The 23,645-nt window shown below is 51.7% G+C and overlaps 1 protein-coding gene across 3 annotated transcripts in view; it reads left to right on the top strand.

Annotated features, from left to right (window-relative positions):
* The window catches only part of NTRK3 (neurotrophic receptor tyrosine kinase 3), a 210,731-nt gene that overhangs the window by 23,623 nt on the left and 163,463 nt on the right, over positions 1-23,645 (top strand). For all 3 annotated transcript variants that reach the window (XM_088539262.1, XM_088539201.1, XM_088539327.1), the window contains exons 2-3: positions 11,658-11,732; positions 12,965-13,036. In XM_088539262.1, coding sequence (XP_088395388.1) covers positions 11,658-11,732; positions 12,965-13,036 — 147 coding nt within the window. The remainder of the gene's footprint in view (positions 1-11,657; positions 11,733-12,964; positions 13,037-23,645) is intronic.

Raw genomic sequence — 23,645 nt, 5'->3', positions numbered from 1 at the left:
CCATCAGGGCTTGGCACTATGAGGGCGACGCGGCCCCTGGGAGCCCTTTGGGAACGGCTTGGTGTTCCCGAAAACCTGTCCCGTCAGGCTGGTCCATAGGCTCGTGTCCATAGGTCCCACCGTGCTGCTGTGACGTGCCTGCACTCCGTGTCACTGCTGCCCTCTCCTGCAGACCTAGCCCGTGCTCGCCCTCGAGGCTGCTGACGAACACGTCTCCTCGCAAGGAAATAGCGTGTGTCACGGGGAGCCCCTTGGCGAAGGCTCCGTGGTATCGGCTCAGGGCTCAGGAGCTGCCGGGACCAAGCAGAGCCAATCGCTCATCCGTAGCCGGAGCTCCAGCCTTCGGCTTCATTTGGCCCTGGTGAGGAGGAGGAGGGTGCCTGCGGAGCTGGACAGGCCAGGAATGCAGACATGGATGCCGGCTTTGCAGCCGCGGGATCGCCAGCTGTATGAGTGCTCATCCATCGTAAGGGGCCGCTTCATAATTCAGCTCTGCCTTTATCTAGAGGAGTAGGAGAGGCAGCCTGAGCCTGGATAGGGGATGGGAGCCGTCCCCGTGCTGGAGTTGAGCTGGACTCGCTGCTTCCGCGCTCGAGCTGGCGGCGTCTGGGGCTGTCAGGGTGTCAGCTCGCATGACGGGAGAGCTTTGCACAGCGTTACGCGAACAAAGTAGGGAGCTGGGAGACTCTTTAAAGTGTTTGCTTTTTTATCCCCTTGCTCTCATTTCTTCTCTACGCTGCCGCCTCCTGCCTGTGTCGTGTTTATGGGAACGGTGTTCGTCCTTTCTGTTAGGAGCCAACTGTCCTCCCACGAAATATCTGGCAGCGCAGGGCTCGGGATCATCCCGCCTTTGTGCCTGCATCCCCTCCTCTGCTGGGAGATGCTTTTGCCCTTAAATCTCTGTGCCAAGAGCCGCCTGGCATGCGTCTCCATCGCAGCAAGCACATGCAGGAGAGGCTTTTTTTGCCACGCGGTTTTGCGAGAGCTGATTGCAAACCACAGGAATCCAAACATTATTATGACGAAAAGCTGCTAATCTGGCGCCGCTGGCTGGCAACCTGCGGGTTTGAACTCTCGGCACCGGGATCTGGGAAGCGACCCCGTGTTGTCCTGCCTGGCAGCGGGGTCGGGAAGGAGCCCCCTTACCCCGGCATGGGACACGGAGGAGCCCGAGCTGTTTATTGCTGCCCGTGGGGCAGCGCTGTTGGATGTTTGTGGTGCAGGGAGCAGGCCCGGCGGGTCGCGGTCCTTGGCGCAGGGTAAACTGCACCAGGCTCGCCGGGTTCCTCGGGGCTGTGGCTTGGTGGGGAGCAGCCCCAGGGAATTGCGGAGCCGGGAGGATGGAGGGGACGGGGGCGGCCCCCGGAGGTCTCGGTCTGACCGGAGCCACGGCAGCCCACGGGAGTTTGGTTGCCCTCCAGCCCAGCTGGGCCTTGCTGCCCTGTTGTTGGGCTTCGTGAGCACACGGGGAGCCAAAGTGCAGGCGCCTTGGGAGCCTTCTAGAAAAACAAGTTGCTCCTGGGAGCAGAGCCTGTGTCCAAGCCAGCGTGGCGCTCCCATGGTGCTCGGGCAGCAGGTTTCCTGGCATTTGGCATGTGTGGGAGCTGAAATAGTCCCAGCAAGCCCAGCCATGGGGGCGGTGATGGCTGTGGGGATGGAGGATGAAGTGGGATGGAGGTCCAGGAGGAGGGTGCAGGATTTGGCTGCTAACTGGCCATAGCTACAGCTGGAGCAGAGGGACCTTCTGGCGTTTGCAGGGTGCAGGTCTCTGCTGCTGCCCAGCTTTGAGGGACGGAGAGGAGGAGGAGGGAGCTGGGAGTGGGAAGGATCAGCTGCACAGCCTGAGAACTTGCATCTAAATTTAAACGGGATTTGGGATGGGTCGAGGGAGCAGAACTGATGGGGTTGTAAAAGCTCCCAAATTAGAGTCTTGTGGAGCCTGAGAATTTAAAGAGGGCTCGCGGGTTTGTGCGGGGGCAGCGAGACGGAGCCGGTGACGGGGCTGGGAGCTGTGGACTGAGCTGGAGACCCTGCGCAGCCCTTGTGTTTGCTCCCGCCGGGATCTTCCCCTCCCACCTTCCAACACCCGGTTTTATGCGAGATTTTATTTTCTCCTTTTCCCCCTCCATCCATTTTCCTGTCGGCAGCATGAAGCGCCGTGTGTGAACGCTGCTTTGGGCAATTGCTTCTAGCTGAGCCGTGTCGGACATCACAGAGTGCTCCGAACCCCAGTGTCCCGCTGGCCCCGCTTCCCCCTGCTCTTGGATGCGGCGGGTTATTCCTGCGAAGTGGAATGGGGGCGATCCCCTCGTTTTGGGAAGGCTGCTCATCTGCCCCGCAGAGCGTTAGCGCAGAGCACGGCTGCCTCCAGAGCAGAGCTCGGCAGCTCCGGCTGCAGGAGTTTGTGCATAGCCCTAATTCCCGGGAAGCTCCGGAGCTGCTCCGAGGCGGGAGCATGGGGGAATCCAGCCTGCAGGTTGAAGTTGCAGAGAGAGTTTGACAAGGCTGATTTCTGATGCCAACTTTGGCCTCCTTGATCTTTAGACCCTCCCCTCCAAAATGCTGCCTGTGGCTAGTCCTAACTGTATAAAATATTTTGGATAAATATATTGGATAAAAGCCTCTTTTCCTGGGACCTGGCAGGTGCAAGGGGGGCTGGCCATTACCTGAAGGGAAGCTCTCGTTCTCCTTGCAGCACGGGGTGCTCCTTTACCTTGACGTTTGGGCTCTGTGCGTGCGGCACAAGGGAATTGGACGTGAGCAAGTCTGTGGTGACAGTCGTGGCGGGAGCGTCTGCTCTGCTGTCCCGCAGCCCTGCTCGAGCGCACAGCAGCCCCTCCTGGCACAGGGACCTGGCTTGGCTGGCTCTCCTGAGCAACAGGAACAAAATAAATGCTACGGTGGGGGCATGGCCTTGTCACCAAGCCTGCCGCCCCAGGAGGAGGGATAGATGTGGATGGCGCTGCAGGAGGGGGAGCTCTTACTGGTGCCAGGCAGGTGTTTCACCCAGAGGTGGCCCCGTTCCTGTCCTCGTGCCTGTGTTTGTGCCACATCCGGCAGGGAGGATGGAGCCAGGAGCCTAAGGCTGTACTTGGTTGACCATATGGGCATGGATGAGGGCAGGGCGCTGTCCCCGCTTCTGCTCCCTCTGATGCTGTGGCCCGTGGTGACTTTGGTGCTCATTTCTGATGAACAAGGAGGTTTCTGTGACATGCAGATCAACCCAAAACACCCCAGGTTCTTGCCTCCTCAGAGCCCAGGGCTGGTTCATCCCAGCTCTAGCTCATTATCAGTGATGGGAAGTGAAGAAGGTTATTTGTTACGATGGCAGCTGTGCTGCTCCCCGCAGCAGGTCCTACCTCTGGCACCTTGCCTTATGCCTTCTCCTTCCCTCCTGGAGACAGGTGCTGGCCGTAACTTTCCATACTGCAAAGCCGGGGATGTGACGCGCGATGAGGGCAGCGCAGGGCTGCTGCCTGCCCACGGTGTGTATGGGGTGCCCGAAGGAGCCCGCTGTCCTCGGGCCGTGCCCTCGTGCAGGGTGCTGCCTGCTCCTCATCCACGTCCCGCATCCGCTGCAGGATGGGGAGGCTGTGACGGGGCGAGCTGGAGCCTGGTGGGATCTTGGGGAGGAGCAAATAAATGCACAAACATGGGCCAAGGCTCCCTGTCTGTGAGGGTGATCTCACGCCCTTCCTGCCTCTCATGTTGGGAGATTAAAGTGCTGTTGATGATCTTCATTGCCTTGGTACTGCTCTCTGTGCTTTAAATGCCCTGCCTTCGCGAGCAGCTCCTGTGTGCGCTCAGGAGTGCCAGACAGCATCGTTTAATTGCGCTGCCTGGAACATTTCTGTGTGTGCTCACAGCAGAGCTTGAATCTGTCACTCAGGATGGCTTCTCAGGGCATCTCCCGTGCTAGGGTGTCTTTACACAGCAGTCATGTTAGATACTGTGACCGCGGCAGCTCTGCGCGTAGCGGTAGCTCCCGGGCAGCCCGGGGACAGGCAGGCGCTGCCGGGGCCAAGGCCGGGCTCGCTGCGGCTTGTTCCGCAGGGACCCGCGCACTCCGGGTGTGCACAGAGCTCCTGCAGGAAGGGGCCTCTCCAGGGCTCCCGCTTTTTGGCCAGCGTGCCCAGAAGCTCGTGGACTTATCTGGGATACCAGAGCTGGGCTCAGCTCGCAGCTCGAGTAGCGTCTGCTCCGGTGCGCAGCCGGCAGGGTCACAGAAAGCAGGAATCCCCAGGCAGCTCTGCCCTTAGTTTTCTTTGCCCAGCCTTTCCAGAAGGGCCCTGTTGGAATCCCTGGGCTCATTACGGTGAGTGCCCCATGAGAGGGGCCCTGGGTGCATGTCCCTTGCCCGGGTGCTCCTGGCACCACGTGTCCCTATGTGGCCTTGGCTAGAGGAGCAGGTCTGTGAGCACAGAGAGCGCCGTGCTGTGTTTTATGATCATTACCCTGACAAATCTCAATTACACTGTGGAGTTACGCTAATAATTATTTCTACAAAGCCGTATTTGCTTCCTCCCCCCCTTTTCTCTCTCTGACCTCAAATTATCCTTAATGATGCAAAGTTACCTGCTGCAGGGCGACTCTTCCATGTGATTTGGGTAAAGGAAACCTGCACTTTAAATGGGGAAAATACCGACCTCGTAAGTCTTTATTCAGCTGCACTTTCCTTTAATACCTAGTTACCAATTCAATTTTATAACTTCCATATTGAGGAAATAAAGTCCTTCATGCCTCTGGTTAATAAATGTATGTGCTAAGTGCTTTATAATGCAATGAAGGATGGCTGGTTTCCTTATGGCGTGTTCACAGCCTCACTGTGGTGATGCTGTGGCTGCTGGGACGCGTTGAGCGCCTGGTGTGGTGGCACCTGTGCTTAAACACAGAGCTGCTCTGGACTGGAAGCAGGATCCTGAGCAACCTTTGAGCAGTTGACCAGGATGCTGGGAGAGGTTTTGGTGAATGCAGATGTGCATTCATGCAGCTGGGAAGGGCTGCCCGGGATGAGGATGGTCCTTGCAATTCCCAAGCTTGGGACGCAGTTTGTCCAACCTGTCCTTGCCACCACTTGTGGCGTGTAGGTGTGGGTGGCTACATGGCACCCACTCCCAGAAAGAGCGAGTTTCTGGGACCAGAAAAGCCCCTTGGTTTGTAGAGCTCATGAAGCACCTTGCCACCCTGTCAGCTGTGGGTGCAACAGCTCCAGAGGGACCTGGGGACAAGATGTTCTGAAGTCCTTGTTTGCAGCTGATGGCGCTGAGGGGAGGGAATATGTGAAGGAGGGGGGATGAGAAGGCAGCCACTGGACAAACCGGAGCAGAGTTTCTGGGAGATGCCCGGGGACTGACTCAACTGCTCTGCCTTATCCTGGAGCTTTGGAAAGTCCTGCAGGCCTTGGCAGGTCAGCTCGTGCTCAGTCTGTGGGCACTCATTACGTGGCATTACAAGGGTCACCCTGACGTGGGTTTTGTGCCCTCCGGGGGTACCTCTCCACCTTGGCCGTTGACTTTCCTTGACCTCACACTTGAAGGAGGCCAAAGGTTTTAAGAGCTGACTTAGCTGTACCACTCATCAAACTCATATTTGCATGGTCTGCTGCTGGCACGCTGACCAGTTTGTTAATAATGCTAAACTTATCAGATAATTGAAAGCTAATGCTTCTGCCTGAATCATTATGCACAGTATTCCTGGCTGACAAATCTGACTCTTACTGCCCTACAAGAAGAGCCAAATGCTGCCCTTGTTTCGTGTGTGTGTGCACATGTGCATACCCATGCAGCACACCTCTAAAGGAGATGTCGCCTACCCCATCAGTAAATGAAGCTGACTGTGTCCTCGTGAAAAGTCTTCCCAGAACTGGCTTAGATACAGATTGGATAGCATCTATGTACACATTCTATATAATACTTAGCTCTTATTGAGTGCCTTTTTCAGCTATCGACCACCGTACTTGAGAAGCTGGAAGAGATTAGATAAATATTATCCTTGTTGTATGAAGAGGGTGCAGGAAGGCCAGAGACATCAAGTACCCTCAAGATAATCGCTTGGTAAACTGGCATCAGAAGCTATTTTTGCCTGACTCCTGTATTTGGGGCAAAATGAGTCTGGTTGTGTTGACATCTGTGAGTGTTTTTGTCTCCCTTATCATGTTGGCCACATAGTGGATCAGGAGCGTGTTGACCTGCTCAGATTTATTGGGTCATCTCAAAAGTGATACCAGACTGTGGTGACAAATGCTGCCCTGCACAGTGTCCGTTTGGATGACAGGAGTTGTCAGACCCTCCTTGCGGTGAGTGGGGCAGGTTCCTGGTGCTCCCAAAAGTCCTGGAGACTTACCAACAGCTAGAGCACGGGACATGGTGGCCCTGCCATCAAGGTGCTCTCTAACTTCTTTCTGCCCCTGTGACACACGCAGGTACCTGGTCCCTGCTGGCTGCCTGGCTCCGGGATGATGCATGTTGCCTGCGAGCTGCAGAACTAGCAAATGAGGTTTTGCTCTTCACAGGCTGTTTGCAGTCACGGCATTATGCAAGCCACAGAGTGACTGTGCTTTAAAGGGGTGTTTGTAGATGCACGGGGGCTGAGATTGGCCTGCCAAATTTAGCTTGTGTCAGGTTAACCTCAAATCTTCCTCTGAAAAGGTAGGTAATTCCTAAGTAGAGAGAGAAGTCAGTGTTGCTGCTCTGCCTCTGTGTTCGTGAAGAACAGGATGCTGAGAAACAGCATCTTTTTCTGGAGAAGGCCCAGGGTAACGTGGCGGTTGTGGCAGGGGAGCTGGATGGGGGCGAGATGGTCATGGGACATGTTGAAAGGCCAGGCTGTTCTTGGAGATGATCCTAGTCTGTGCCTTTGCTTGGGACACTGGCTTGAAGGGAGCATCGGGCTGGCGGGCTCCTCTGCTGGGGGGCGACGGGCAGTGCTGGGGCGGAGGGACCAGGGAGACAGCGGGAAGAGAGAGCTGCAGTAGCAGAGGCTGGAGGAGCAGAGATGAGAGTATTTAGTGCAGAACACAAGTGTGGGCACGGGTCTGTTGGAGGCTTTTGATGATAGCTGGGAAACTGCATCAGCTGGACGCAAGATGCCAAGTAGAAGTGCTCGGGTGCCCTGTTTGGTTATGGGGTGGAGAAGAGCCCCCGAGCTGATGTGACAGAGAGGCAGATGTGACCTCAGCCAGAAAGTCAAGTCATTCCCAGTGCAAATAGGGAGGTTTTAGTGCTGTTGTATAAGTGAGACCTTTCCCAGAGACTGCTGTGTGTCCTGGTTGCCCCTCTTGGAGAAAGAGGGGTTGAAATAGGATGATGAGTAAAAGGGAGACCCAGCTCTACCGAAGGGCAGGAGGGTGCCTGCTGTGTAGGGTCACAAGTGTGAGCATCGGTTGTGCTAGGCCTGAAACCAGAAATCAAATAATCCTGGCACCAAGAGCTCTGAGCAATATATCTGTATCACTTCTGAGGCTTGATTTAGTGTCTCTTCAAGGTACTTGAGACAATTTGCCTTGCACTTTGCTGCTCAGTACAGATGTGCTGTGTTAGGAGAGCTGGCCTCGTATAACTTGTAAATGATGGTGGGGAGGATTTGACTCTCACTTGTAAGCACCTTGCAAGGAGTCAGGAGAAATACCAGGAAAGGAGAAGAGCTGCTTAAGCTAAGACAGTTTTGATGCAAGAGCAGGTGGTTGGGAGTGCATTTAAGCAAGACAGGAGAGGAGCAATGGTCCAACATGTTGGTGCATGTATAGAAGTAAAGCTCTTCAGTAATTTTTAGGTAAAGTTTGATCAGTCTGTAAAATGTATAATATGTACATTATTGCATAATAATATGTAAATTTTGTAATTAATAATGCATGTATTAATGTATAATGTAACACTCTGCAGTGCAGGCAGACTGAAGGACTCAGCAGGTCCCTCCAAGAAGACATGAGGTGGTAGGAGGCAAAAATTTAAAACCAAACCAAACAAAAACCTGCTGATGTCAGCACTATTAGTGATGCGGCTTTGTGATATTGATTAAAAAATGGAAAAGACTTTAGAAGGATGTGTATGCGGTGAGCACTCACGATTCAGGAGTTGTAAAGTATGGTATTGGCCTTGGGGCTCTTGCATCTCGCAGAAGAGCTGTGTACCTTGGTAATAAATGAAGATTGCTGCAGGAATATAATAGCGAAATTTGCAGGGAGGGAGGGAGTTACTGCGTTCCTTCCAGGCTCAGGAATTTAAGCAGAGGAGAAGGGAAGGTCTCCATCTTCAGCAGTAATAGGGCAGATAGGAGCTTTTTAGGACAAGCAAAATGCTGGGAGGAGAAGCCAGAGAACCAGTTTGGCATCCTGAAGGACCTGAAAAAAAAAAACATTTAAGGATTAAGTGTGTTGGGAGTCTTTTATGTTGCATGGGGTTTTTTTTTGTTGTTATTGATTGCAAAATTGCAGCAGTTGCACAAGAAAGCAAACAAACCAATCACAGCTTTACCCTTTGAGCTTTGGAAATAAGATGCACTTGTTTTGTCTTGTTCTTAAAGTGCATTCAGGTGAATCCTGATGGTGCTGAGGTACTCTGTTCTCTTAAGCAATGTGGATGCAAATAAAAAGCTGTTCCAGATGCGTCCTTGGGGTGCCTGTGAACCAAGACCCATTTGCCACCTCTGGGATCTGGGTGGGTTTAAAGAGATTAAAAAAGGGGAAGAGACATTGCTGGGGATCCCTGAGAAGGGCAAAGCTGTGCAGATGCAGAAATATTCAGAAGAGACTTGAGACGTGTCTCTATGGCAGATAGTATCATCTTGGATTAGATACACGGTCTAGAAGGGGAGCTCGGTCCTGTCTCTGTCTCCGTGCAAAGCGGCCGCTGCACTGTGTGAAGGTGCAGCTCCTCATTGCAGCTCCTGCTTCTCCCTTCCTGGGTACCCTGTGTGGGTGTTCAACAACTTCCCAGGGTGTCTGGGCAGGAAGGGTCGCTGGCCACCTCAGGGAGGCTGGAGCACAGGCTGCAGAGTTGTGTTTAGCCTCGTGTGGTGTCGCTTCTGGCCTGGTTGGGCTGGAGACACGGGCAGTCTGGGCCAGTGCTGTGGCCTTCGTCTCCCAGGCCGTAGCTGCTCTGTGCCGTTTTGTGGGTGGAAATGGATGTATTAATTTTGAGACAGGAGTGAGTGGGCCGAGGGACTTGTGCTTTTGCCAGTGCATTTCAGCACTCACTATTGCAACGGCCCAATACCCCAGAGCGGACTCCTAAGTCTTGCTCGTGCCTGTTGCTGGGAACAAGTGGAGGCCTCCTCCTACCTGTACTAAAATGCTGCCTGTGTGGCTTTCAGTATAAGGTCAAAAATAACATTACTTTTTTTAGCAAATGCATAGTCAATGAAACAAGAGCTAATCTGGTCTCCTTCAGAGCTGAGGTTGCTCCACAGTTGCTGCCCTGGACTGCTGCTTCTGCCCCCAGGGCCAGGGATCAACGTGGTTGCTCCAGCACGGCCTGGCAGGACCCTATGGCACCCAGCACCTGCCTCCTACCCTTCTCTGTCTTTGCCTTGGAGGACCCTCTCATCTCAGCTTTGGCAATGGCAGGTGGGAAATGTCTTCAGTCGGTGTCTCTGGCCTTGTCTAGAGTGATCAGGCTGATTTTTTGAAGTCCCCAATAAACCTTGTGCCCCAGAACCTGATCTCGTGGTGCTGCATTTCCTCCAAGCTTCATCCAGCCATCGAATCTCAACAGATGCCTCCCAGTCTGCGCTCTGTCCTGCAAGTTGTTGCAGGAGCTGTAGACGTTGGCAGTGAATATGAGATTGCTCCAGTAATGCCCTGTTCCTCATCCTCCCTGGGGTGCAGGCAATCCAAGCTGATCAACAGGTCATTTGGGATGAACTGTAACTTCATAGAATCAGAGAATCATTAAGATTGGAAGGGACCTTTAGAGATCATTTAGTCCAACCCCCCAACTTGTTATCATTCCGTGTCCTTTTCTTGCATCCTTACAGTAACTGCTCTGGATATGTAGACAATTACAGAACATGTGAAAAGCAGAGATGACTGAGGCCTCTGCTTTTCTTAGATCTTCATGGCGAGAGAAGATAAACATATTTAGCTTGTCCTGGGTTTGGATTTTGGATTTTTTTCCCCTGTTAAATGGATGATGTGGGATATGGTTCAAATAGATCCATGCACTTTTCTCATCAGTTCATCTATTCTTATACATTTTTTTTTTTCTCAAGAAATACTGAGTGCTGGGGGAGGGATGTACGGTCCCCTTGATCGTGCTGGAAGTAGCAGAAGATTCCCTCTCCGCTTACGCTCTGGATCAGGTGGTGTCCTCCAACCTCCTCATCAAAGCGATGCAGCTCTCGGCCTTGGCTAATTCACCCTGAATCACTGGAAACTATCTCTGGGGCTGAGATGAGGGCCAATTATTGCATTAAGGCAAATGTGAGTTTGGCTGCACCCGTTCCTACACTCTGAACTGGGCTCATCTTCATGGATTGTCTAAGGGGACTGGCTGGATGTTTTTACTTCTCTTGATTTTTGACAGAGGATCCTCCTGAAAACCCTAGTACTCCCCTCTGGGGAGGTGTCCAAGTTTAATCACAGAGGCTGATCAGGCTTTGTGCTTCATGAGGAGTATAGCTCCCAACAATTTTTATTGGGGTAAAACTCAGGAAAAGCCTCCCTGCTTCCTTCAGGACATGGGTGCTGGATCTCTGCTGCCTGCCCTTTGCAAGCAGCGGCATCAGTCGCCTTCTGGTCCCTCCTTCCAGCTTTGTCAGGACAGGAGCCGATGTCCTGGGATTCTCCTTCAGGTGCTGTGCTGCACAAAGCCACCCATAGCTTTTAGCCCTGTCACCACTCCTTTGTGGACCAGTTCAGCCCAAAAGCCACCCAAAAGGGTGAGGAGGCCACCGCAGCGAGCAGGCGGGCAGCCCTGCTCCGGTGCCATCAACGAACAGGGACCCTGTTCCCTGGTGCTGTTGATCTGTTGCCTTCCCCCAGCTCTAATATTTACTGAATAACGATCCTGCAGTGACAGATCTATTTCTGTTTTCATTCTCTATAACATACCTGCCAGAACGCCCCGGGCGACTGAGGAATTTATAATAAAGACACAGTTTCCAGACTAAGTTTGGTGTTTTCCTGCCAGCAGGCTGTTTGCTCCAGCCTGTAGAGACCAGGACCTGTTTGGCAACCCTACTGAGCCTGGATAAATACATGTCTGATCTGGGATTTTTTTCCCCTGTGTTTTTGTTGAGAGACTTTATTTACTTTTTTTTCCCCTGAACTGTCTTGATCAGGTCTTTAGTTTACCAATGTGCACAGTGAGGTCTGGAGAAGAAAAATGAATTAGCCAAGGACATGTGATGGATTGGTTGCACGTTACATGCTAGAAACCCTGGGTAAAGCCATGTTATTTGGCTTTCCCAGAGTGCTGGGAAAACAGAATAAAATAGAAAGCAGCATGAGAAACTGCTTGTTTTGGCAACGTGATGCATACCATGTGTGTCTGGGGATGTGAATGCTGAAGCCAGAGCAGGTCCCAGACCTCTTGTGTTACAAAGCTTTGGCCGAAACGAGACGGGAAGAGATGTGGATCAGGAGGTAGGATACAGACTGCTCCACGTGTGCTGTCCACTGCATGTTGTGCCACTGCTGAGTCTGTCCTTCCTCTCCACAGACACATAGAGAACTGGAAGAACTTGCAGACGCTGAATGCTGTAGACATGGAGCTGTACACCGGACTCCAGAGGCTGTGAGTATGTCTTGTGTTTCGGGGAATGGAATGACACTGGGCAGCCCCTTCCTTCCCAAGCAGGAGGTCCAGCAGAGACCTGCTCTTCCCTTCTGTCTGTTGCCTCCACCCTGTGATGCTTGGAGCTTGCTAGTTGTTGGCGCCACAGTATTTTTCTGCGAGACTTCACAAAATGGAGATGAAGAGCTTTTTGGTCCTTGCTGGATCTGTGTGAAGGAGATTGCTAGCTCTTGACAGCTCTGTCAGCATACATCAGCCCTGACCTCCCTCTCCCTGCTATTCTGGTGCTGGGCTTGTGCATTGTTCTGACTCATTGCAGCCCTACAATGAGAAATTCCAGCTGTCTTTATCAATCCTTCAGCACTGGGCTTTTGGGTCTCCGTTGCTGCAATTGCCATCATGCCCGATGTCCCATTGTCCCATCATGTCCCACTGCTGCCTGAAAAGGGAATTGCATCCCCTTACACAGCCCTCAAAGCACAGGGAGAAGACACCTCTGCGTGTGGCGGGTGGGAAACCGGGGTCCCCAACAGGTTGCCAGCCCCTTGAGCAGCCTGGCCAAGCGAGGGGGACAACCCACCCTGCACAAATTCCCCCTCCTGCACTGCAGACAGCCCTGCCCTCGCCGGGGCTCTTCCTACGAGACCTGCAGCGCTGCTGAGGGTTAATTTGAGACCCTCCTAATGTGTTTCACAGGCAGCTTTACATTAGCTACCATTTGACCGCAAGCGAGGGGAGAGGCGTTTAGTGCTGAGCGCTGGTAACCAAACCCCGGCGAGCCGGGCACTTAACGCGTCCCCTCTGCATGCAGGCTGCCTGCCGCTCCTCAGCTAGCCCGAGAAGCAGCAATGGAGTCGGGTGTGTTTTTGTCTGTAGCAGATATTTAATAAATCATGGTCATAGCGCTGATACAGCTTCTCCAAACAGAGAAAGATGGATGGAAAGAGAATCCTGTTGCAATATCCATTTTGCCCTGCACAAAATGCTCGCCTGTCCTTCTTGGTGCTTTAAGCAGAGGGGTTTTCTCTTGGTTTGAAACACGTTGGGTTCTCCGCAGCACTGCACACCCTCATTGCAACCCCTGAAAAGACAAATTTCCTCTTGACTTGCAAGCACCTGTCTGAGGTGGGGTCTGCCTTCCGTTAGGGTTGAGGGCTCCAGAGTGCTGGTGTCTGAGTGTAAAGCAGTGCTCAACCTCAGCCCCATCTCTGTCCTCTCAAATCTCTTTGCAGGACAATCAGGAACTCAGGGCTACGAAACATCCAGCCGCGGGCGTTTGCGAAGAACCCCCACCTGCGCTACATGTGAGTTGAACTGGTTCCTGCCTCTCTTTCCTTGCTTCTGCTCCCTGGTCTTTTGGATCCTCTTGAAAGAGCCATCTCCAAAGTGTCCCTCCACCAGGAGAGCAACACAGAGGGAGTGGGAGGCATGAAAGAAGCAGGGGAGCAATAGCTGGTGGTTATGAAGGACACGTGAAGATGCTGGAAAGTGAAAGGGGCCCTGGTGTAGGGATGAGGGAGGCTGGAGCACAGACTGGCTCTCCTGCTGACAGGTTTTGGTGCCTAATCACAGGGCCAGCTTTGGCCCTTCTAATGAGCACCAGTATCATTAGCAGCCTTGCTGCGGGGGCAAATTTCCCTTTCCATGGAGGTCATGGGCTGCGAGTCGCTCACGGCCTGCGCCCGCCCGTTAGCTTTGCACCAATGCGGGGTTTCCAGCACAAATCTCTCTTCTGGGCCTGTGCCTGCCAGCTGTGCTCTTAATTATTAACCCATTAAACTGGCAGTGGGCTGGTGTAGGGAGCTGCTTCATGCGGCAGGGTGTGATGAGGCAGAGGGATCTGAAGCTCCGGAGCGTGGCTGCAGGAGAGAACGAGTCCTTGCACAAGCATCCACCGGTCCCAGGCCCGGAGAGTGGTGTGTCAGGGAACTCCAGTGCTCTTGAGGCTGAGGAGGCTGATTTCTTCTCTCTGGGTGTTTATTTTTCCCAAGGCAGTAAGTGGAGGTCTGCTGAGGGTGCAAGGCACTTCATGGCCTTGAGACAACTCATCCAAGTGACTGTGTTTGAGGTCACCCCCCTCTTTTGGCATGAAAACAGGGTTGGTGAGAGGTCTCGGCCTTGGGAGTGAGCTCAGGAGCTGGTGGAGGGTGCACGTCTCCCTGCTTTACACAGACCAGTGCTAGTGGCTCCTGCCATGAAAGCAGTAGTAAGCCCCTTTATTTTCATTTTTTGAAATAGCTCAGTTTCACTCTGCAAACCCATATGCCCATCAATATGGTCATGTTACTGGTGAAGGGAGATAGATGCAACCTGCAGAGCAGGATATATTTGTCTTTTGGTGCCTGCTCAGAGATGATGCAGGCCCCAAAAGCTTCCTTTTTGGAAAACCAGTTCCAGTTGCTAAGTGACAGTAAAGTGCTTCCTAAATAGGAGAACTGCAGTACCAAAGGGCATGAATAGTTACGGGCATTGTGAACAAACACAGGGCCTTTTTGAGCCTAAAGAAGGGCGTATTTTGTTATAATAAAACCTCCGTAATGCTGACCATTGGGATTTTCCTGATTTCTGTTCCCATTATTTTGATTTGTGGTGGTTAATGTTATTTTTGTAGCTCTTTGTTAGTGGAAAATGGTCTCTCTGAATGCCTCTCCCAATTGATTGTTTTGTTTTGTTCTTGTTTGTTTTTTGAGGGTCGTTTTGTCAATTGTGCAGTTGTTTATGTATGTAACAGATAAAGTGAAAAATATTAGTTTCTTATAATGTTAGTTTGGGCATTCATAGCCTGGAAGGCCACATATGGACATTTTGGGCCTGGGTGTGTGTTGTTAATGTGTTAGGTGCAATTGTTGCTGCTTTTCCAGATAGCTTTTGGTTTTGTCAGTTGAGATTACTTTTGAGATGGAAAAAAAAAACATATCCATCTTGTGTCAAGAGCTAAGGTTGGTGTGTTGTGATGAAATATGTGTTTGTTTACTGCTTGGGCCATGTAAGATTTATCATGTTCTTAACATCTTTCTTTCCTTGCCTTTTGAAGCTCGAGGCAAGTAACTGTATTATTTAGTTAGTGTCTGCTAGTGGGTTTTGATGCTGTTCTGAGCTCCTGCACCGCGGCCTCGGTCCGCAGCTCTCGGCAGGGTGGCCGCGAGGCCGCCGCTCGGCTCGTGCGACGCGCGAGGGCCCTGGGGACGGAGCCCTCTGCGCCTGGCCCTGCGATGCCAGCTGGAGGCCCTGTGTGTTTGCAGTGTGCCAGTATGGCCATTGTGGCACCAGGCACCCAGTTTTCCACGGCACCTTGGCACTCTGCTCCTTTCTGCTTGAAGGCTCCAAGTTCATAACTTTGAAATTCCTCAGGATGGAGGACGGGAGATGAGATGTGTGGTGCAGGACCGGGATCAGGATACACTCATTCCAGTGTCACTTAGGCAGCCTAGACGCTCCCCTTGCCCTGGGCTTGTGGCTCCCACATCTTCTCTGGGGAGACAGGATATTCCTCGACCCTGGAGCAGCCTCAGGGGCATCTGGTGCCGCTCTGGCACCTCTACGGAGAGCAGGTCCATGGGATGGGGCCAGCGCAGCCGGGTGTCTCCTCCGCTGCTCTCCAGCCGCTATCTCAGAAGGACTCAGCTCGCTGAGGGCCTGACATTTTCTGCAGCCGCTGCACGCAGGCGCCAGGATAAAAGGATTAATGGAAATGTCACTCTGCTCTAAATCTTGGGCTGCCATAACTGGGTACAGTAGCTGACAAGAGCAAGTGATACTGTCCCCAACCCCTTGCAGCAGAACAGGCTGCTGATGGCTGCAGCTGGACGGATGCGGGAGCAGGTCTGGGGCCAGCTCGTGCTGTGCTCCTGGCTCATGGAGGTACCGCTGGGAGAAGCCATGCAGGCCCCATTGCCTTGGTTTTGCTTCCTGTTTGGATGGTTGTGGATGAAGAAGTTGCCAAGCAGAAGGTGTGCCCAAGAAAGGATCAGGGGCTTCATCACCAAGGTCCTGACACAGGGCAATGGGGATTCCAGACTGGACCTTCCTTGGGTGCTACAGGCTGGTTCCAAGGAGCAGCAGGCATTTTCTGGCTGAAGCTTGTGCGCACATTTGGGATTCAAATGCTATTTTTTTCTTCCCTCTCCACTCTAGGTTAATTCCATCTCCCCTCCAAGGAAGAAGTGACTTCCTCCCTTCCCCCTGTGCTTTTTAGCAAGATTTTCTCCTCTCAGATGGGCCAGATAGCTCTGCCTGCTCCCATCAGCTTCTATTTCTGGCCCTTCCACAGTGCATGCACTTGTCTTCAGACCCCAGCTGTGCAATCACAAGCAGATCACTTATCCCAGCTCTAATTGCAGGAGCTCAGATTTGTGGGAGTTTTATAATGGTTCTGGATGAGAACTTGGCTTTCCCCCCACCCCTTCCCCATCACAGTCGGGGAGGAAAGGTGAAACCATAAAGAGATTTTTTTCAGCCTTCAGCTGCCTAAGGGTGGACGTCAAAGCGCTCCGGAGCGCAGCCTGGCAGGGTCATCCCTGTCCTTAAAAGTTTAAATGAGGCCCATAAGAGTGAGGGGCTTGAGGCCAATCTAGTGAGGGGAGGAGCAGTGAGCAACTGGAAATGAGAGCCCATGTTGAGCTGTCATCCTATAAATAGCTTTGGAGCCCTGCTGTCTCTCTGGGAAAGGAGAGAGCCAGGACTCCACGACCTGTCTGATCTTCGTGACTCTGAGGTCTACCAGCGATAGAGGCAATTATCCAAAGTGTAATGGTGGGATTTGCAGTGTGCGTCTTCCCTTCCTGCTGGCAACGGAACGGAGACTCTTTCCACAGTGAGCACTGGCCAGCAGCTGGGTGCAGATGGATGTGGGTCTGACCTGAACAGGGTGTAACCCAGGGTCTTTTTGCGCCCTTGTTCTGAAGGTTCTGAAGGTCGTTGGCTGGTTGTCTGGGTGGGTTAGCGGTCCCATTCTTGTGCTGTGTTTGATGGCCACTTGGTTAATATGAGGGTGCTTCCTTGCTGTACTCTGGATTTGAGGATCAGCAGCTCTAGGCTTGAGAGCCTTATAGCCAAAATCCATTGCAGTTAGTGTTAACAGGATAGCCAGCTGAACATAGGGAACATCTAGCATCGATAGAAAACCTCAGCCCTTGGCTTGAGGCTGTGCAGAGAAGGCTTGAGGATGGCATGGTCCTAAACTTGAGACGTGTAACCCATGTCACTGTTTAGCACAGCTTTTGGGAAAGTCTTGCACATGATTGCTCTCCGTCCTTCTCCTAGGAACACTTGAATGCTTTGGCCAGTTCTAACTGAACCTGATAAGGGATCACAGATCACAAGGTATATTAAGTTCCTATGTGTCTCATGAAAACAGGCAGGGGAATAGTAGAGGAAAGAGACGTTATAATGCCCTGTGGGGAAGAACACAGCTGTATGATCCTTGTTAGGCACTGGGTAGTTCTTATGAGAACTTGACTTCACAGCAAAAAGGCATCAGGAATGAGATTTCAGTAGAGGACAGAACCTCTATTCCTTCCAGCCTTCACTGGCCGCTGCTTGGAGAGCAGAGCTATGGATGCAGGAGAGAAGGTATTTGAACAAATTGCACCTAGGACTTGGACAAATTGACATTCACAGTGCCCATGTCCCCCTTTACAGGGAAACAGGTACTTGCTAAGGGTTTGCAGCTCCCTCTAAATGTTTTCCTGGGTGGCTGCGTACTCAGCCAGCCAGGCAGGATGTACTCGCTTGTATTTGCAGAGGGTAATTGCGCACACCTTATTTATTGTGCAGTAAAGAAAACAAATTAAGGCTCTGCAATTAGAGAGACAGGCATCCTTTTAAATAAGACTTAAGTAGTCAGATTTCTATTTAGAAAATTAATAATTGCCATTTCTGCCTGCATTCAGTGGCTCTTTTTAAACTGTCTTCTGGAGGTTTATATGCACTCTAAATTGGTTTGTGGGCTGGCCAAGGCACAGCTCCTGTCAGAGAGCTTTCTTTCATCACTGCCTGTCGGAGGAGGGATGAGGCTGAAGAAAAAAGCTTTCTCTTTGGGTCATCACCCAACTATCTTAAAGATGGAGGTCTTGGATAAGGCCAGAACTGCAGTAGAGATCTTGGCACAAGCTCTAAAAGAGTCCAGGAACCACTGGAAAACTGGAAGTTTTCATTGTCTTTGGGTGTTCTGTGCGGAGTGTGATCAGCTCTAGGGCGTTGTATGGCCGTGCTGTTTTTTGCTTCTAGGATTTTATCATCTGCGTGAGCCTGTTATTTTTCTCCCGAAGATGTGAATTTGTCAAAAGATGAAAATGCAAATTTGTAGAATTTCCCCATAGGCAAATTTGGAAATGTGATTAATGTGGACCTCCCAGCTGTTCACAGCTGCCTCTAAAGGTTGCATTGCTTTGAGAGTGGGGTTAGCTGTGCTGTTCTGGTTGGTCTCCACCAAGAGAACCATGCTCTGCTTCCCTGAAACATGCTGTTTTCACTGGAGTTATTCGTCATGTCACCTCCTGGCTTCCCCTGCAAAGCTACTGGAGGCTGCCAAAGACCAGAGCTAGTTGGCCTCAAGGCAGCTGTTCTGCAGCATCAGGTAAGGATTGGTGATGGATGTAGCTTTGTAACTTTGGCTCAGGAGTTCCTGCAGATATGTTATGGCATTAGACTTTGGTAGGGAGGTGAGGGGGCTGCATCTCCTGAGCCTGGAAGCAGCCCAGGGCTGGTAAGTCCTTGTGTGCCCTCCTCAATGCAGTTTCAGGACAACTCTTGAAGCTCTGCACCAGCGGAAGCCCACACACCTTCAAGGGCTGCAAGCAATGAGCCCGCAAGGCTTATAAGGTTCATGTCCTCTTTGTGGTGTCTGGGAGTTCAATCAAGATCTCAGGCTAAATAAGGAAATAAACAAAATATCAGACTTTGAATTATTGCAAGTGTTCCCTCTCAGTATGGCCTGAGGGTCGTTTGCCTGCTCGTTGTGGTTAATGATCTATTGCTTTCCTCTCAAGGAGCCATTTGTGTATAAGAAGAGCTTAACTCTCTTCCTGTAACCAGCTCTAGGCCCTCTCCCTGCCTGTAACCTTTACTTGATTCAGAAGGTCCTGTTACCCTCCCCTCTTCTTTCTGATGACTTGTGCTCTGTGCTGTCCATCACTATCCTGCTTGCGTATCCATCCTGGCAGCAGTCTCCTCACACGAGCTGTCATGTGTTAATTGCTCATGGATTTTCTCTCCATGCTAGAGCGAATGTGACCTAGGAAGTCTCTGCATATCCTGTTAGGCACAGTAAATGACTGTGTAGAGTATGGAGTAGAATGAATTTGCCTAGCCCTTCTCCTTGACACTTTAATGTTTTATTTTGCACTTGCAAAGGACTAAAGAACTGAATTTCTCCATGACTACCCCCCAAAAAAGAAAAGAAATGAGAAATGTGAAATAGCTTTTCAGTTCCATTAGGTGAATGTTACTTTGTTACCCCTAATCTAACAGCCAGTTTGGGTACCCCTTGATTTCTACTTGCACATTGAGGATGTTACTGTTCCCAGCCCCTCTAGGATCAGGCTTTTGTACTGTGATTTACTTAGTAAGGCATTTTTCCTCATCTTTTCTGTTCTTCTGTAAAATGCTGGGCATGTTTAGAGTGTGCTCGCTAAAATAAATAGCTGTAATATCTCCTGTGCTTCCATAAACTTTCCTGCTCTGACTCCCTGCCTGCCTGGTCGGTGGCAGCTGCTGTAGCACAGCCCTTGCTGATACGCTAATCAGCACAGTGGCTTGATGACATGTTTATTCCCTGTCATTACTGCAGGTGACTGATAATCAGTTAGAAGCAGCTATTCATTTTTTCTGCAGCAGCAGAGGTGGTTCCTGTTTCACCGGGCGTTGAGCACAGGGCCAGACGAGAGACTACTTTACTGCAGGACTGTGGTTTTCCTTCCGAATGGGTCCAAATTCTCTGACCTGTGTTCAGAGGGCTAGGGAACTAATTCCTGACTGTGTGTTGCTCCATGCGGCTGTGCAGAAAGTTTATCCTATTGTAACAGGAGGAAGAGTGGTTTCTGCCTGTCAGATTTGAAGGACCTGGGAGAGAGTTTCTGGCTCTAGTTCTGTGCACCTTGGCTTCCGACTTGCTCTGCCTCACTTTCCCCATCTGTAAAACTGGTATAATTTGTTTTTCCTCTCCTTTTATTTGATCTGTATGCAGGGTAGTTCTTTGCACATTTCTAGTGATATATGACCTTGCACTGTGGGATGCTGTTGCAGTGTAAGATGAGTTATAATGTTGTTAATGTCACAAATGTTTGCTGGCCAGTTTTTAATGTGATGCCTATCACTCATACCTGGGCTCTTAGGATTTTGGTGTGGCTTTGTTCTTTCCTTGAAACACTGATGTGGTGCTTCCAGATGCCTTGTGTGGCTATGGGATTTGTTTTCCCCTTTGAAGACTGAGCAGTTACCTCCTGACAGCAATGTGAAAGGGCCAGCTGTGCTTCTGGAAAAGCCCTATTCCCTCTTTTAAAAAGAGGCTGGGGATATTTTGCATGTGACTGTCCAGCTGCTCCGGGATGAGGGTTTTTCCAGTCTTTTACAAGCCTTGTTTCAGGACTGCGGTAAAATATGAACCCTAAGCGTGTGACATAGTACGTGTTGTGCAGCCCTGGCCTGGTGGATGTCCTGTTGCTGTGCTGTGAGCTTCCCCTTAGAGAGGCTCAATCGTCCCTTAGACATGGCCCTGAAGCAGAGGTGCTGCTCTGCCCCGGGGAAACCTCACAGCGTCTCCATCCATCTCTCCAAAGCCAACAGCAGCAGCGCAGAGTGAGCCGATTCCTGAAGGTGCCTGTGTGACAGGACCAGATCCCACTCCCGAGGTTGTCACAGTGTAGAAGTACTCCAGAAACAGCCCCTGGCTGTCCCTTTTGTGTACCCTCTGGACCCAGGGGCTCAGCTGTTTCACTGTGGTGCAAGGACCTGTCTTACCTGCAGGTGCCAATGTGGGAGTTACTGTACAGAGAGGGAGCAACCCGGGAGGACCTGGACGCACAGAGGCTTTTTGGAAGCTGTTGGGAGAGGAAGAACAGTCATGGCAGGACGAGCCAAAGCTGTGACCACACAAGTGATCTCACCTGGAATTTTTTTTCCATAGTGCTATTTTGCTACGTGATTGCAAGGATTATTTTCCTCCTCCTTTTTTTTTTTTTTTTTTTTTTTTTTTTTTTTTTTTGATATACAAGCAGTAAGCGCTAGGCCAGAGAAATAGAAACATTCAAATCATATGTTGTTTGAGCAATAAGATATGACAGGACACGAATGATGGGGCACTAATTCATGATGGTGTGTGCCTAGGCAAGAATTTAAATGTCGTAAGTTAGGCAGCCATGTGTTTTATTGGACTTATAAAACTTTTATTAGAAGATTGTAGGAGGGGGTTTGGGCCAACACTTCTGCTTCATTTGTATTTGTGGAGGGCTGACCTGTGAATTATGCCACCTGCAAGAAGCAGTGGGAATGGCGCTGTTGGTTAGGTTTTATGACTGGGAGCGTTAGGTTTTATGGGCTGGGGTTGAGCAGGTCTGACCTTACTGAGCGAGAGTGAGAGCTGGGGTGTCCCAGGGCCCTTGCGGGTGTCCAGCACCGCGGACAGCACCGGGGCCGCCCCGTGGCCTCCGCCCGGGCGGCCTCGCTGCTCACAGGCAGACCCCGATGCCCTGACCTCCCTGCCTCCACTCGAGCCCTGGGACATTTGCCTTTAGTTCTGGTCGCCTGTGGCTTGGCCACCCTCCCTCCAAGCCAGCCGCAGCCGCCTGGCCCTGCAGCGTGGCCTCCTTGCTTCCCTTGCTGCCTTTTTGGGGGAATGATCTTTCCTCTTCGCAGACGCAGCTCTGGGCTGCCCTTCAAGCACAGAGAGTGAATCAGCAGCTGTGTACACCTGGCTCACAGGTGCAGCCCTTCTAGGAAATGTGCCTGAGGAACACCCAACTAGATTTTGCTGCCACCACCTTTTTTTTTTTTTTTTTTTTTTTTTTTCCTCCTTTTCCCCTCCTTTATTCCCTCTGTGAAAAGTCTTCTGAGGTTGCCTGTCTATAGTAGCTGTATCCTAAACCTTCAAACCTGCAGCGCTTGCCTGGCACTGGTTTGTTCTGCAGCGTAAAAGGCAGCATCCTGTGGTTCCCTGCTGCTGTCGATGGCTTGTTCACATGAGTAGCTCTCCAGGAAGGATTGCCACCTAACCTCGCTGCAGCTACAGCCCAGGGGATTTGGCTGAGCATTTGTTGCATCCAGTTGTTTGTGTTGATAATTGTGGGTAATTTGCTGTCTCAGAATAATGAAGAAATACCTGCCCTGGTTTGACTGTCAGGCTATTTATGCTCAAATATCCTCCACAGTGACCAGTATTTGAAGGGAAAAGGTGGGAGAAAGATGCATTTTGTGCTTAAGCACTGTGTGCCTTCACTGGGAAGAGAAGGGAAAACACAATCACAGCATCCAGCCGTGTGCGTTTTACCTGCCAGAGCTAATTGTCAAGGACGAAATGGGTTTCTGCTTTGGGGAAGGTTATGAAAGAGGACTGCAGTGAGCAGGGTTTGCTAGACTGTGCCTGCCCAAAGTCACTACCAGTTCACAGTCCCCCTCAGGTAAGTCTGAGACCACAACGAGGGGCACCGCATTCCAGGCCTCAGGAATAGGGGTGTCTTCGGGGGTGCATCTCCTCGCTGTGAGCTCAGCGCTGCCAACAGGAGCTTTTCCACGTGACGGCTCCTCGTAAGCTCAGCTTTGCTCCCAGGGACTTGCTGCCCCGTGGTGCCTGGGGGGAACCTGCCCCTCGGAGCAGGGAAGCTCCCTGCTGGATGCCGTTTCTCGCAGGCAGAGGGTTTTTCTCGGCGTTCGAGGCGTAGCTGGAGAGCGTCAGCCCAGCCCTCCCGCAGCAGCAAGGCGGCCGCCGCCGTCCCCGCTGGCTGGTGACAGGACCCTTTGGAGAGGGCTCCTTGCACCCCTCCTGCCTCTCTCTGCTCGTGTGCGCCTCTCCTCGCCGCCCTCCCGCCCCTGTCCCGTGTCCCCACCGTGTCCCGCCACCGTCCCCGGCTGCTGCGGGGGAAGCGGCAGCTCCGCTGCCCTCGGCGCCGAGGCCGGAGCGAGCGCCGCAGGCTAATGGCAGCTCTCTCTTCATTAGCTGGGGAGAACGCGGCTCTTTGGCAGAGCAGCCTGCTTCTCTGAGCTCAGGAAGACCATTTTTCCTTTTATCTATAATTTAGTGGAGTGTCAAGCCACAGAAGTTTCCACAATAATAAGCAGTGGAGGAAATTTATTTGCTGCGAAGGCAGGTTTTATTCCAGGGCTGTAGCTTTTTTAGGCCGCCTCAGGAGAGGCATTGGTTGCTCATGCACCTTCCCCTCCAGGGAATCTGTTGGCTCTTCTCCCCAAGACCTGTTCTGCTCCGGTTACTGTTCCACACAGCAGCTTTCCAGACACCCTGCATGGACCTGTGTGGCCAAGGGAGCACTTGGAGCAAGGAAGCTGTAGCAAAGTGGGAGTATTCACACACTTGAGAAGGTCAAGGGGTGAAAAAAGGAGTCACGAGATCCCCACCTCTCATCTTGTCTTGTTTGTGTATCTCTTCTGTATGGGTTTCTCAGAAGAGTCTCTGCTGAGGAAAAGCAGATTTCCAGGGCTATGTGTAGCCCAACTTGTGAAGTTGCCAATGGAAACTGGAGATAGCAAGTGGGTCTGTGTCATGGAGGGAAGGAGCAGGGCTCCTTCCTGAACTGCAGGAAGGTCAGGAGCGCAGGGCTGAGTGATGAGAAGGAAGGGGTGGGATGCAGCTGCAAGAGGGATGGGACCTTGTCTGGAGAGGGAAATTTGCAAGGAAGGAGTGGAGCAAGAAGAAATCATTAGGCAAGAGAACTGAAATGGAGAAGGTAGATGAGTTAGAAAAGG

The sequence above is a fragment of the Tinamus guttatus genome, unplaced genomic scaffold, assembly GCF_059628265.1.
Source record: "Tinamus guttatus ecotype Peru unplaced genomic scaffold, ASM5962826v1 Tinamus_guttatus_pri_ptg000004l, whole genome shotgun sequence".
Taxonomy (NCBI): Eukaryota; Metazoa; Chordata; class Aves; order Tinamiformes; family Tinamidae; genus Tinamus; species Tinamus guttatus.
The sequence above is the reverse complement of the archived record's forward strand: the minus strand, read 5'-3'. Positions and strand labels throughout refer to the sequence as shown.